General features: G+C 41.0%; 1 protein-coding gene across 1 annotated transcript in view; it reads left to right on the forward strand.

Moving 5' to 3' along the window:
• LOC139752162 (uncharacterized) overlaps positions 1 to 13,627 on the forward strand; it is a 150,211-nt gene that overhangs the window by 7,357 nt on the left and 129,227 nt on the right. The window contains exons 4-6 of the mRNA XM_071668107.1: positions 9,359 to 9,582; positions 9,739 to 9,867; positions 11,421 to 11,582. Of these exons, the coding sequence (XP_071524208.1) occupies positions 9,359 to 9,582; positions 9,739 to 9,867; positions 11,421 to 11,582 (515 nt within the window). The remainder of the gene's footprint in view (positions 1 to 9,358; positions 9,583 to 9,738; positions 9,868 to 11,420; positions 11,583 to 13,627) is intronic.

Raw genomic sequence — 13,627 nt, forward strand, 5'->3', positions numbered from 1 at the left:
TCACTGCTTCTAACAACCTGCCTCTCACACCATATATTCTTAATACCTTCCACAGAACATCTCTATCAACTCTATCATATGCCTTCTCCAGATCTATAAATGCTACATACAAATCCATTTGCTTTTCTAAGTATTTTATCACATACATTCGTCAAAGCAAACACCTGATCCACACATCTTCTACCACTTCTGAAACCACACTGCTCTTCCCCAATCTGATGCTCTGTACATGCCTTCCCCCTCTCAATCAATACCCTCCCATATAATTTACCAGTAATACTCAACAAACTTATACCTCTGTAATTTGAACACTCGCTCTTAACACCTTTGCCTTTCCACAATGGCACTATGCAGGCATTCCGATAATCCCCAGGCACCTCACCAGGAATCATACATACTTTAAATAACCTTACCAACCAGTCAACAATACAGTTACCCCCTTTTTTAATAAATTCCACTGCAATACCATCCAAACCCGCTGCCTTGCCGGCTTTCATCATCCGCAAAGCTTTTACTACCTCCTCTCTGTTTACCTAATCATTTTCCTTAACCCTCTCACTTTTCACACCACCTCGACCAAAACACCCTATATCCGCCACTCTATCATCAAACACATTCAACAAACATTGAAAATACTCACTCCATCTCCATCTCACATCACCACTACTTGTTATCACCTCCCCATTTGCCCCCTTCACCGAAGATCTCATTTTTTCCCTTGTCTTATGCACTTTATTTACCTCCTTCCTAAACATCTTTTTATTCTCCCTATAATTTAATGATACTCTCTCACCCCAACTCTCATTTGCCCTCTTTTTCACCTCTTGCACCTTCCTCTTGATTTGCTGCCTTTTTTTTTTTTTATACATCTCCCACTCATTTGCATTATTTCCCTGCAAAAATCGTCCATATACCTCTCTCTTCTCTTTAACTAATAATCTTACTACTTCATCCCACCACTCACTACCCTTCCTAATCTGCTCACCTCCCACGCTTCTCATGCCACAAGCATCTTTTGCGCAAGCCATCACTGATTCCCTAAATACATGCCATTCCTCCCCCACTCGCCTTACCTCTTTTGTTCTCATCTTTTTCCATTCTGTACTCAGTCTCTACTGTACTTCATCACACAAGCCTCCTTCTCAAGCTCACTTACTCTCACCACTCTCTTCACCCCAACATTCTCTCTTCTTTTCTGAAAACCTCTATAAATCTTCACCTTCGCCTCCACAAGATAATAATCAGACAACCCTCCAGTTGCACCTCTCAGCACATTAACATCCAAAAGTCTCTTTCGCGCGCCTATCAATTAACACGTAATCGAATAATACTCTCAGGCCATCTCTCCTACTTACATACGTATACTTATGTTTATCTCTCTTTTTAAACCAGGTATTCCCAATCATCAGTCCTTTTTCAGCACATAAATCGACAAGCTTTTCACCATTTCCATTTCCAACACTGACCACCCCATGTGTACCAATTATTCCCTCAACTGCCACATTACTCACCTTTGCATTCAAATCACCCATCACTATAACCCCAGTCTCGTGCATCAAAACCACTAACACACTCATTCAGCTCCTCCCAAAACACTTGCCTCTCATGATCTTTCTTCTCATAGACAGGTGCATATGCACCAATAATCACCCATCTCTCTCCATCAACTTTCAGTTTTACCCATATCAATCTAGAGTTTAATTTCTTACACTCTATCACATACTCCCACCACTCCTGTTTCACGAGTAGTGCTACTCCTTCCCTTGCTCTTGTCCTCTCACTAACCCCTGACCTTACTCTCATGACATTCCCAAACCACTCTTCCCCTTTACCCTTGAGCTTCGTTTCACTCAGGGCCAAAACATCCAGGTTCCTCTCCTCAAACAAACTACCTATCTCTCCTTTCTTGTCATCTTTGTTATATCCACACACATTTAGACACCCCAATCTGAGCCTTCGAGGAGGATGAGCACTCCCCGCGTGACTCCTTTTGTTTCCCCTTTTAGAAAGTTAAAATACTAGGAGGGGAGGGTTTCTAGTCCCCCGCTCCCGTCCCCTATAGTCACCTTCTACGACACGTGAGGGATGCGTGGAAAGTATTCTTTTTCCCCTATTCCAGGGATATATATATATATATATATATATATATATATATATATATATATATATATATATATATATAAATATATATATATATATATATATATATATATATATATATATATATATATATATATATATATATATATATATATATATATATATATATATATATATATATACATTTATATATATATATATATATATATATATATATATATATATATATATATATATATATATATATATATATATATATATATATATATATATATATATATATGTATATATATATGTGAGAGAGGAAAGTTGTTAGAAGCAGTGAAAATTTTTTATCGAGGATGTAACTAATATGTACGTGCAGGAAGAGGGGAAAGTGATTGGTTCTCAGTGAATGTTGGTTTGCGGCAGGGGTGCGTGAAGTCTTCATATGAAGGTTGTTTAATTTATTTATGGATGGGGGTTGTTAGGGAAGTGAATGCAAGAGTTTTGGAGAAAGGGGCAAGTATGTAGTCTGTTCTAGATGAAAGAGCTTGGAAGGGGAGTCAGTTGTTTTTCGCTGATGATACGGCGCTGCTGGCTGATTCGGGTGAGAAACTGCAGAAGCTGATGACTGAGTCTGGTAAAGTGTGTGAAAGAAGAAAGCTGAGAATAAATGTGAATAAGAGCAAGGTTGTTAGGTATAGTAGGGTTCAGGGACAAGTCAATGGGGAGGTAAGTTTGAATGAAGAAAAACTGGAGGAAGTGAAATGTTTTAGATATCAGGGAGTGGATTTGGCAGCAGATGGAGCCATGGAAGCGGAAGTGAATTATAGTGTGTGGGAGGGGACGAAAGTTCTGGGAGCGTTGAAAAATGTGTGGAAGGAATCGTGGTTCCAACAATGTTATATGGTTGCGAGGCGTGGGCTATGGATAAGTCTGTGCGGAGGAGGGTGGATGTGCTGGAAATGAGATGTCTGAGGACAACATGTGGTGTGAGGTGTTTTGATCGAGTAAGTAATGAAAGGGTGAGAGGGATGTGAGGTAGTAAAATGAGTGTGGTCTTTTGAAATGTTTTGGTCGCTTGGAGAGGGTGGGTAAGGAAAGGTTGACAAAGAGGATATTTATGTCTGTGGTGGAGGGAGCGAGAAGTTTGAGACGAAATTGGAGGTGGAAAGAAGGAGTGAAAAAGATTTTGAGTGATCGGGTCCTGAACATGCAGGGGGTTGAAAGGAATAGAATGAGTTGGAACGATGTGGTATACCAGGGTCGACGTGCTGTGAATGGATTGAACCAGGGCATGTGAAGCGTCTGGGGTAAACCGTGGAAAGTTTTGTGGGGCCTTGATGTGGAAAGGGAGCTGTGGTTTCGGTGCATTATACATGACAACTAGAGACTGATTGTGAATGAATGTGGCCTTTGTTGCTTTTTCCAAGCGCTACCCCACGCACATGAGGGGGGAGGGGGTTGTCGTTTCATATGTGGCGGGGTGGCGACGGGAATGAATAAAGGCAGACAGTATGAATAATGTACTTATGTATATATGTATATGCCTGTGCATGTTTACATATGGATACGTTGAGATGTATAGGTATGTATATGTGCGTGTTTGGACGTGTCTGTATATACATCTGTATGTGGGTTGGTTGGGCCATTCTTTTGTATTTCTCTTTGCGCTACCTCGCAAACGCGGGAGACAGTGACAAAGGATGATAGATATATAAGTATATATCATTATATATAATTCTATTATACCTAGTCGCTGTTTCATGCGCTAGCGATGTAGCGCAAAGAAACAGACGAATGCCCCCCCCCCCCTAAATACACATGTATATACATTCATGTCCACAAACGCACATGTACATAGCTATACATTTCAACGTCTACTTATACATATATAGACATATACATATATACACCTGTACATAATTCATACTTTCTGCCTTTATTCGTTCTCGTCGCCACCCCTCCCACATATGAAATGACAATCCCCTCCCCCCGCATGCGCCCGAGGTAGCGCTAGGAAAAGACAACTAAGTCTCTAGCTGTCATGTGTAATGCACCGAAACCACAGCTTCGTTACCACATCCAAGCCCAACAAAATTCTCCTCCTTGGTTTACCCTAGATGCTTCATATGGACTGGGTCAGTCCATTGACGGCACTTCGACCCCGGGATACCACAATGTTCAATTCACGCTATTCCTTGCACGCCTTTCACCCTCCTGCATGTTCAGGCCCCGATCGCTCAAAATCTTTTTCACTCCATCTTTCCACCTCCAATTTGGTTTCTCACTTCTCCTCGTTCCCTTCACCTCTGACTCATATATCCTCTTTGTCAATCTTTCATCAATCAATCTCTCCATGTGACCAAACCAATTCAAAACATTCTCTTTTGCTCTCTCAACCACACTCATTTTTTTACCATACATCTCTCTTACCCTTCCATTACTAACTCGATCAAACCACCTCACACCATACATTGTCCTAAAAATCTCATTTCCAACACTTACACCCTTCTCCGCACAACTTTATATGTAGTCCACGCCTCGCAACCATACAACATTGTTGGAACCACTATTTCTTCAAACATACCCGTTTTTGCTCTCCGAGATAATGTTCTTGCCTTCCACATATTCTTCAACGTTCCCAGAACTTTCGCTCCCTCCCCACCCTGTGATTCACATCTGCTTCCAAGGTTCCATCCGCTGCCAAATCCACTTCCATGTATCTAAAACACTTCATTTTCCTCCGGTTTTTCTCCATTCAAACTTACCTCCCAATTGACTTGTCCCTCAACCCTACTGTACTTAATAAATTTGCTCTTATTCGCATTTACTCTCAGATTTCTTCTTTCACACACTCTACGAAAGTCAGACATCAGCTTCTCCAGTTTCTCACCCGAATCAGCCACCAGCGTTGTATCATCAGCGAACAGTAACTGATTCACTTGCCAAGCCTTCTCATTCACAACAGACTGCATACTTGCCCCTCTCTCCAAAACTCTTGCATTCACCACCCTAACAACCTCATCAATAAATAAGTTAAACAACCATGGAGACATCACACACCTCATCCGCAAACCGTCATTCACTGAGAACCAATCACTTTCCTCTCTTCCTACTCGTACGTATGCCTTACAGTCTTGATAAAAAGTTTTCACTGTTTCTAGGAACAATCTTCTCACACCATATATTCTTAATACCTTCCATAGTGAATCTTTATCAACTCTATCATATGCCTTCTCTATATCCGTAAGTGCTACATACAAATCCATTTGCTTTTCTAAGTATTTCTCCAATACATTCTGTAAAGGAAACACTTGATCCACACATCCTCTACCACTTCTGAAACCACACTGCTCTTCCCCAATCTGATGCCCTGTACATGACTTGACCCTCTCAATCAGTACCCTCTCTTATAATTTACCAGGAATACTCAACAAACTTTTACCTCTGTAATTTGAGCACTCACCTTTATCCCCTTTGCCTTTGTACAATGGCACTATGCAAGCATTCCGCCAATCTTCAGGCACCTCACCAGGAATCATACATACATTAAATAACCTTACCAACCAGTCAACAATACAGCCATCCCCTTTTTCAATAAATTCCACTGCAATACCATCCAAACCTGCTGCCTTGCCGGCTTTCATCTTCCGCAAAGCTTTTACTACCTCTTCTCTGTTTACCAAATCATTTTCCCTAACCCTCTCACTTTACACACCACCTCGACCAAAACACCCTATATCTGCCACTCTATCATCAAACACATTCAACAAACCTTCAAAATATTCACTCCATCTCCTTCTCACATCACCACTACTTGTTATCACCTCCCCATTAGCCACCTTCACTGAAGTTCCCATTTGTTCCCTTGTCTTACGCACTTTATTTATCTCCTTCCAAAACATCTTTTTGTTCTCCCTAAAATATAATGATACTCTCTCGCCCCAATTCTCAATTGCTCTCTTTTCCACCTCCTGCATCTTTCTCTTGTCCTCCTGCCTCTTTCTTTTATGCATCTCCCACTCATTTGCATTATTTCCCTGCAGAAATTGTCCAAATGCCTCTCTCTTCTCTTTCACAAATAATCTTACTTCCTCATCCCACCACTCACTACCCTTTCTGATCTGCCCACCTCCCACGCTTCTAATGACACAAGCATCTTCTGCACCAGCCATCACTGCTTCTCTAAATACATCCTATTCCTCCCCCACTCCCCTTATGTCCTTTGTTCTCCCCTTTTTCCATTCTGTATTCAGTCTCTCCTGGTACTTCCTCACACAAGCCTCCTTCCCAAGCTCACTTACTCTCACCACCCTCTTCACCCCAACATTCTCTCTTCTTTTCTGAAAACCTCTACAAATCTTCACCTTTGCCTCCACAAGATAATGATCTGACATTCCTCCAGTTGCACCTCTCAACACATTAACATCGAAAAGTCTCTCTTTCGCGCGACTATCAATTAACACGTAATCCAATAACGCTCTCTGGCCATCTCTCCTACTTACATACGTATACTTATGTATATCTCTCTTTTTAAACCTGATATTCCCAATCACCAGTCCTTTTTCAGCACATAAATCTACAAGCTCTTCACCATTTCCATTTACAACACTGAACACCCCATGTATACCAATTATTCCCTCCACTGCCACATTACACAGCTTTGCCTTTAAATCTCCCATCACTATAACCTGGTCTCGTGCATTAAAACCACTAACATACTCATTCAGCTGCTCTGGAAACACCTGCCTCTCTTGATCTTTCTTCTCATGCCCAGGTGGATATGCACCAATAATAACCCATCTCTCTCCATCAACTTCCAGTTTTACCCATATCAATCCAGAGTCTACTTTCTTACACTCTATCACATGCTCCCACCACTCCTGTTTCAGGAGTAGTGCTACTCCTTCCCTTGCTCTTGTCCTCTCACATTCCCAAACCACTCTTCCCATTTACCCTTGAGCTTCGTTTCACTCATAGCCAAAACATCCAGGTTCCTTTCCTCAAACATACTACCTATCTCTCCTTTTTGTCATCTTGGTTACATCCACACACATTTAGACACCCCAACCTGAGCCTTCGAGGAGGATGAGCACTCCCTTCGTGACTCCTTCTTCTGTTTCCCCTTTTAGAAAGTTGAAATACAAGCAGGGGAGGGTTTTAACCCCCCCCCCCTCCCCCGCTTCCTTCCCGTTTAGTCGCCTTCTACGACATGTGAGGAATGCGTGGTAAGTATTTTTTCTCCCCTATCCCCTATCTCCATATATATTTATATATATATATATATATATATATATATATATATATATATATATATATATATATATATATATATATATATATATATATATATCTTTTTTTTTTTTGTTTATTTATTTTGGTTTGTCGCTGTCTCCCGCGTTAGCGATGTAGCGCAAGGAAACAGACGAAAGAATGGCCCAACCCACCCACATACACATGCATATATATGCACGTCCACAAACGCAAAAATAAATACCTATACATCTCGATGTACATATATATATATATATATACACACACAGACATATACATATATATACACATGTACATAATTCATAATGTCCGCCTTTATTGATTCCCACCGCCACCTCGCCACACATGGGATAATAATCCCCTCCCCCCTCATGTGTGTGAGGTAGCGCAAGGAAAAGACAGCAAAGGCCCAATTCGTTCACACTCAGTCTCTAGCCTCCTGTATGTTCAGACCCCGATCGCTCAAAATCTTTTTCACTCCATCCTTCCACCTTCAATTAAGTCTGCAGCTTTTCTTTCCCTCCACTTATGACACATGTATCCTCTTTGTCAATCTTTCCTCACTTAATGTTGAATTTGTCTATGGATTGGGTTGTTAGGGAGGTGATTGAAGAATTTTTAAAGGGGCAAGTATGTAGTCTGCTCTGAATGAGAGGGCTTGGGAAGTGAGTTAGTTGTTGTTCGCTGATGATAGATCGCTGGTGGTTGACTCTGGTAAGAAACTGCAGAAGTTGGATACTGAGTTTGGTAAAGTGTGTGAAAGAAGAAAGTTGAGATTAAATTTCAATAAGATCATGGTTATTAGGTTCAGTAGGGTTGAGGGACAATCTAATTGAGAGGTAAGTTTGAATGGAGAAAAACTAGTGGAAGTGAAGCTTTTTAAACATTTGGGAGTGGACTTAGCAGCGGATGGAACAATGGAAGCGGGAGTGAGTCACAGGGTCGGGGAGTGAGCGAAGGTTTTGGGAGCGTTGAAGCATGTGTAGAAGGCGGGAACGCACCCCTGCCGCATACCTACATTCGCTGGGAGCCAGTTACTTTCATCTCCTCCTACTCGTACACATCCTTACATCCTCGATAAAAACTTTTGATTGATTCTGGCAACTTACCTCCAACACCATATACTCCTAAAACCTTCCACAAAGCATCTCTATCCACCCTATTACATGTCTTCTCCAGATCCATAAATGCTACATACGAATCCATCTGTTTTTCTAAGTATTTTTCACGTACATTCTTCAAAGCAAACACCTAATCCTCACATCCTATAACACTTTTGAAACCACACAGCTCTTCCCCAGTCTGATGCTCTGTACATGCCCTGACCCTCTCAATCAATACCCTTCCATATGATTTCCCAGGAACCCTCAACAGACTTATACCTCTGTATTTTGAAGACTCACCTTTAACCCTTTTCTTGTGTATAATGGCATTATACATGCATCCCGCCTATCCTCAGGCACTTCACCATGATCCATACATACATGTACGTATATATGTTTGCGTGTTTGTGTGTGTGTGTGTGTGTGTGTGTGTGTGTGTGTGTGTGTGTGTGTGTGTGTGTGTGTCTGTGTGTATGTGTGTATGTATCAACAATTAGGTATTGTTACATATGTATATGTTAATCATATTTTTTTTGTCTGCAAAATGATAATCAGGCGATTAGTCAGTGGTTGGCCCCCTGGGGTGTTGGGGTGTTCCATGTGGCAGCAGACACCCAGGACGTTAACGCGACGCAGGCGCAGCTCTCCCTGTGGTCAGGGAAGCTCTTTCGGTTGGTTCCTTTCTTATTGCTTCTTTAGTGATTAGGTCCCATTAATATTACTGCTGAGGTGGGGAGGTCACTTTTACAATACTGTTGGGGTGAGATGGTCACTTTCACGTCTTTTCTGAGGTGATTAGGTGATTTTCACACTGATGCTTAGACACTAGGGTCGGTCTTACATTGATATAGTGAGAAAGGTAGACTGGCCTAACGTGCGGTACTATACATCAACAGCTTCGTCAGTTGTCATGGTGTATGACGGTGGTGGTGGTGAGCGACGACCCAGCCTTCCTCGCCGCCTTCGCTCAGTCGTCCCTCAAGGACCGTCTCCTGGTGTGGTCGACCAGGCTCCTTGCCGTCACCCGTCTGCCTCTCCTGGAACTGCAGGACCTCCACACGACCTTTTCTATGTTGAACGCTATGATGCTTATCATAGATGATGTGAACATTTCGACCAGGTAACCACATGTTGCATGTTTTTGTTTTTTTTTGCTAATGATGAACACTTGAATCAAAAGTTCATCCTAACACACTACAAGTCCTGCATCGAGTGAACTGAACATATGTTACTGCTAATGTCACAATCAAAATGATGGTACTCTCCTTTCCTGTAGATGCAGCGTTTATATACACCTACCGTACAGTCCACAAGGATCTCATTCTATACTGGTCGCCTCCTGGACGCCCCAAGGAGGCATTACTCTCACTACTGACCACTTGCTCTTCCCTGAAAAGTTTTCTAAGTGAGTGCTAGAACAAGCTTCTGACAGAACTTTTGCTGTAATCAAGTCTCTTAAGTAATGGAAGTATTGAAATGTATCATTCTGTTGCTAGTATTGCTAGTAAGCTCTCTAAGGAAATTTAATGGATTATATATTACATTTAAAAACATTATGTGAAATAGTCAGCCTAGAACTCCATGTTATATTATTATTAAACACACACACACACACACACACACACACACACACACACACACACACACACACACACATACACACACAGATAAGTATGTATAATCCCCACCAGTACATGTCGAAGAAATAATCCTGGATGTCTACCATTATGAAATATAACTTTTCATAAATGGCTTTGCTGGTTGTAGGTAATATACACCAATGGAGTAATATGTTGAGGCTCCAGTTAAGGAACTGAATCACCGTTTGGGTATCAGATACTTTATTGTGAGGAAGTAACCACATATTGAAGGTCTCTATAATAAGATATTATACAATGTAAAACTTGTATGGAAATGCCGTAACTCTCACTAAGTAAATCATAATAGAATCTGAACAAATATGTAGGTTTCTAAACTCGTGATACAGTAATAGAATTAAAGAAAACTTTCAGGATACTGAGCTCAAGAGGTAAGGATAACTATATCGCTGCTGAAACATAGATGCAATACGTAAATGATTCTATTTTCTTGAGGTGAGAGGGAATCAACGACGACACAATGTATATCTAACGAATAAATATTGAAGCAATCCGATTAAGTTGCGACTTATACCTAGGTTATTGTATGTTTCACTGGCCGTTTTTGTAAGGAATAATTTTTTTCAGTATTCCGGTAGATGAAGATGAAATAGTCTGAGGTCTAAGCAAAACAATTGTACAAATAACTTGAATAAGAACTTATATGGCTCAAACTGAACAAAGTTTTCACTTCTCTATATTTGGTACTAAGTTGCTCCTCTTCCTTGCAATGGAAAATATTCTATCATTATTATCTTCGGTGTTGCATTTCATAAAAGATGCACTGTGTTTCTTCTTTGAAACTTTAGAAAGTAGTGTAATAGATACCATCTGATATGCTGGTAGGTACGTAAAAGATAAGACACGAAGGTCCATGCTTTGCCATCCATCTAGTTGCCAGTATGTCCCTGAGTCCTTAATTTTGTGATTTATCTGCATACTCCCTGATATCGAAGCTCATCTCAGTATGTTCATATACGCATGTAGCAGCAGCAATGCTAAAAGTAGATCGTATTTGGTAGGAATACCATCAGGAATGATGATATAGAGCCATGTATAGTTGTAGAGACGGAGAAGATTTTTTTTGCTAGAATTCCTGCTGAGAGGTAAGTAATTTCTATCTCGAGATGTTCATAATTCATGCTTTCCTTGTAAACCTTGTAATGCAAGATCCACCTGGGAAAACTTTATAATGCAGAAGCAAAGTTCAGTGTGATTCTGTGACATGAAAAAGCTTGCAGTTAACAAAAGAAAAAGATTGCACTCCAGAATACCTTAAGGGGCATCAAGATCCAGAATCAAAACTGCTTTGATTTCCCAGGTTACTTCATGGGCCAAAACTTGTGGTTGTGGCGGAAGAATTCCAGCCGCACACGGCGCTGGTGAAGGATACGGTCGAGGGAGCAGATGGTGAACATATTATATCCTTCACTGGTCCAATAGTCAACCTACTGCAGCTGATAGCGGAAAGCATCAACTTTACGCAAGTTATCCAATCAAAGAAAATACAGCGCATATGACAATATGAGATTATCTTTTCATATAAGATACATATATCTATCCTGCTTACTCTTTTAAAACTTGTTCCTCAACCCTACTGATTATGATAATCTTCCTCTTTTTCGCATTCATTCTCAGATTTTTCTTTCACACACTTTTTCAAATTCATTTACCAACTTCTGCAGTTTTACTTTCGAATCAGCCACCAGTGCTGTATCATCGGCGAACAACAGCGGACCCACTTTCCAGGCCTTCTCATCCCCAACAGACTGCATACTCGCCATTTTCTCCAAATCTTTTGCATCTATCTCCGTAACTACCCCATCCATAAACAAACTGAGCAACCATGAGGACATCACACAACCCTGCTTCAAACCAATCACTCTCCTCTCTTCCTGCCCGTACAATGTTGATATACAACTTCTCACTGTTTCTAGCAGCTTACCTCCACACCGTATACTCTTCAGACCTTTCACAGATTATCTCTATCCGCCCTACCATATGCTTTCTCCAGATCCATAAAAGCCACAAATAAATCCATCTGTTTCTCTAGATATTTTCCACGCACATTCTTTAAAGCAAGCACCTGAACCACACATCCTCTGCCACTTCTGAAACCACACTGCTCTTCCACAATCTGATGCTCTGTACATGACTTCACCCTCTCAGTCAATAACCTCCTATACAATTCTCCAGGAATACTCACCAAACTTATACATCTGTAGTTTGAACACTCACCTTTAACCACTTTGCTTTTGTACAGTGGCACTATGCATGCATTCCGCCAATCTTCAGGCACTTCACCATGATTCATACATACACTGAATATCATTATCAATCAGTCAGCAACAGAGTCTCCCCGTTCTAAATAGATTCAAATACAATGTCATCTAAACCCGCCGCCTTGCCGGATTTCATCTTGCGCAAAACTTTCACCACCTCTCCTCTCATCACCAAACCACTCTCCCTGATTCTCTCACTTCGCACACCACCCCAACTAAAACAGTCTACATCTGCCACTCTATCATCAAACATATTCAACAAACCTTCAAAATACTCGTTCAGTCTCCTCACTTCCTCACTACCTGTTATCACTTTCCACCTTGCCCACTTCACCGATGTTCCCATTTATTCTCTTGCCTTACGCACGTTATTTACCTTCTTACAAAACAAATTTTTATTATCCCTAAAGTTTAGTGATACTCTCTCACCACAGCTCTCATTTGTCCTCATTTTCAACTCATACGGTACCTTCCTCTTGACCTCCTGCCGCTTTCTCTTATGCATCTCCCGGTAATTTGCACTCCTTCCTTGCAAAGGTAGTTCAAACACCTCTCTTTTCTCTTCTAATAATAACTTTACTTCTTTATCCTACCAATCACTACCCTTTCTAAACTGCTCACTTCCTACCTTTCTCTTGCCTTATGCATCTCTCGCACATGCCATCACTGCTTCCCTAAATACTTCCCACTCCTCAAGTCTCATTTCCAAGTTCACTTGCTCTCACCACTCTCTTCTCCACGACAATCTCTCTTCCATTTTGAAAACCAAATGCTCATATTCGCTTCAACACGATAGTGATCAAACATCGCACCATCTGCCCCTCTCAGCACATCAACACCTAAAAGTCTCTCTTTTACACGCCTATCAATTAAAACAATCTAATGATACCTTCTGACCATCCCTCTTACTCACATGCGTATACTTGTGCATATCTCTCACTTTTAACCAGTGAGGCAGATGCTGCTCGCCGATGATACAGCTCTAGTGAGTGATTTGAAAGAGAAACTGCAGAAGTTGGTATGTGAATTTGGAAAAGTGTGTGAAAGGAGAAAATTGAGAGTAAATGTTATTAAGACCACGGTTGTTAATTTAAGTTTGATATAAGTTCGAATGGAGAAAAATTGGAGCAAGTGAAATGTTTTAGATATCTGAGGGTGAACGCAGCAGAGAACGGAACCATGAAAACGGAAGTGAGTCTCAGCGTGGGGGAGGGGAAGAAGGTTCTGGATGCGATGTAAAATGTAT

The sequence above is a fragment of the Panulirus ornatus genome, chromosome 2 (genome assembly GCF_036320965.1).
Source record: "Panulirus ornatus isolate Po-2019 chromosome 2, ASM3632096v1, whole genome shotgun sequence".
Taxonomy (NCBI): domain Eukaryota; kingdom Metazoa; phylum Arthropoda; class Malacostraca; order Decapoda; family Palinuridae; genus Panulirus; species Panulirus ornatus.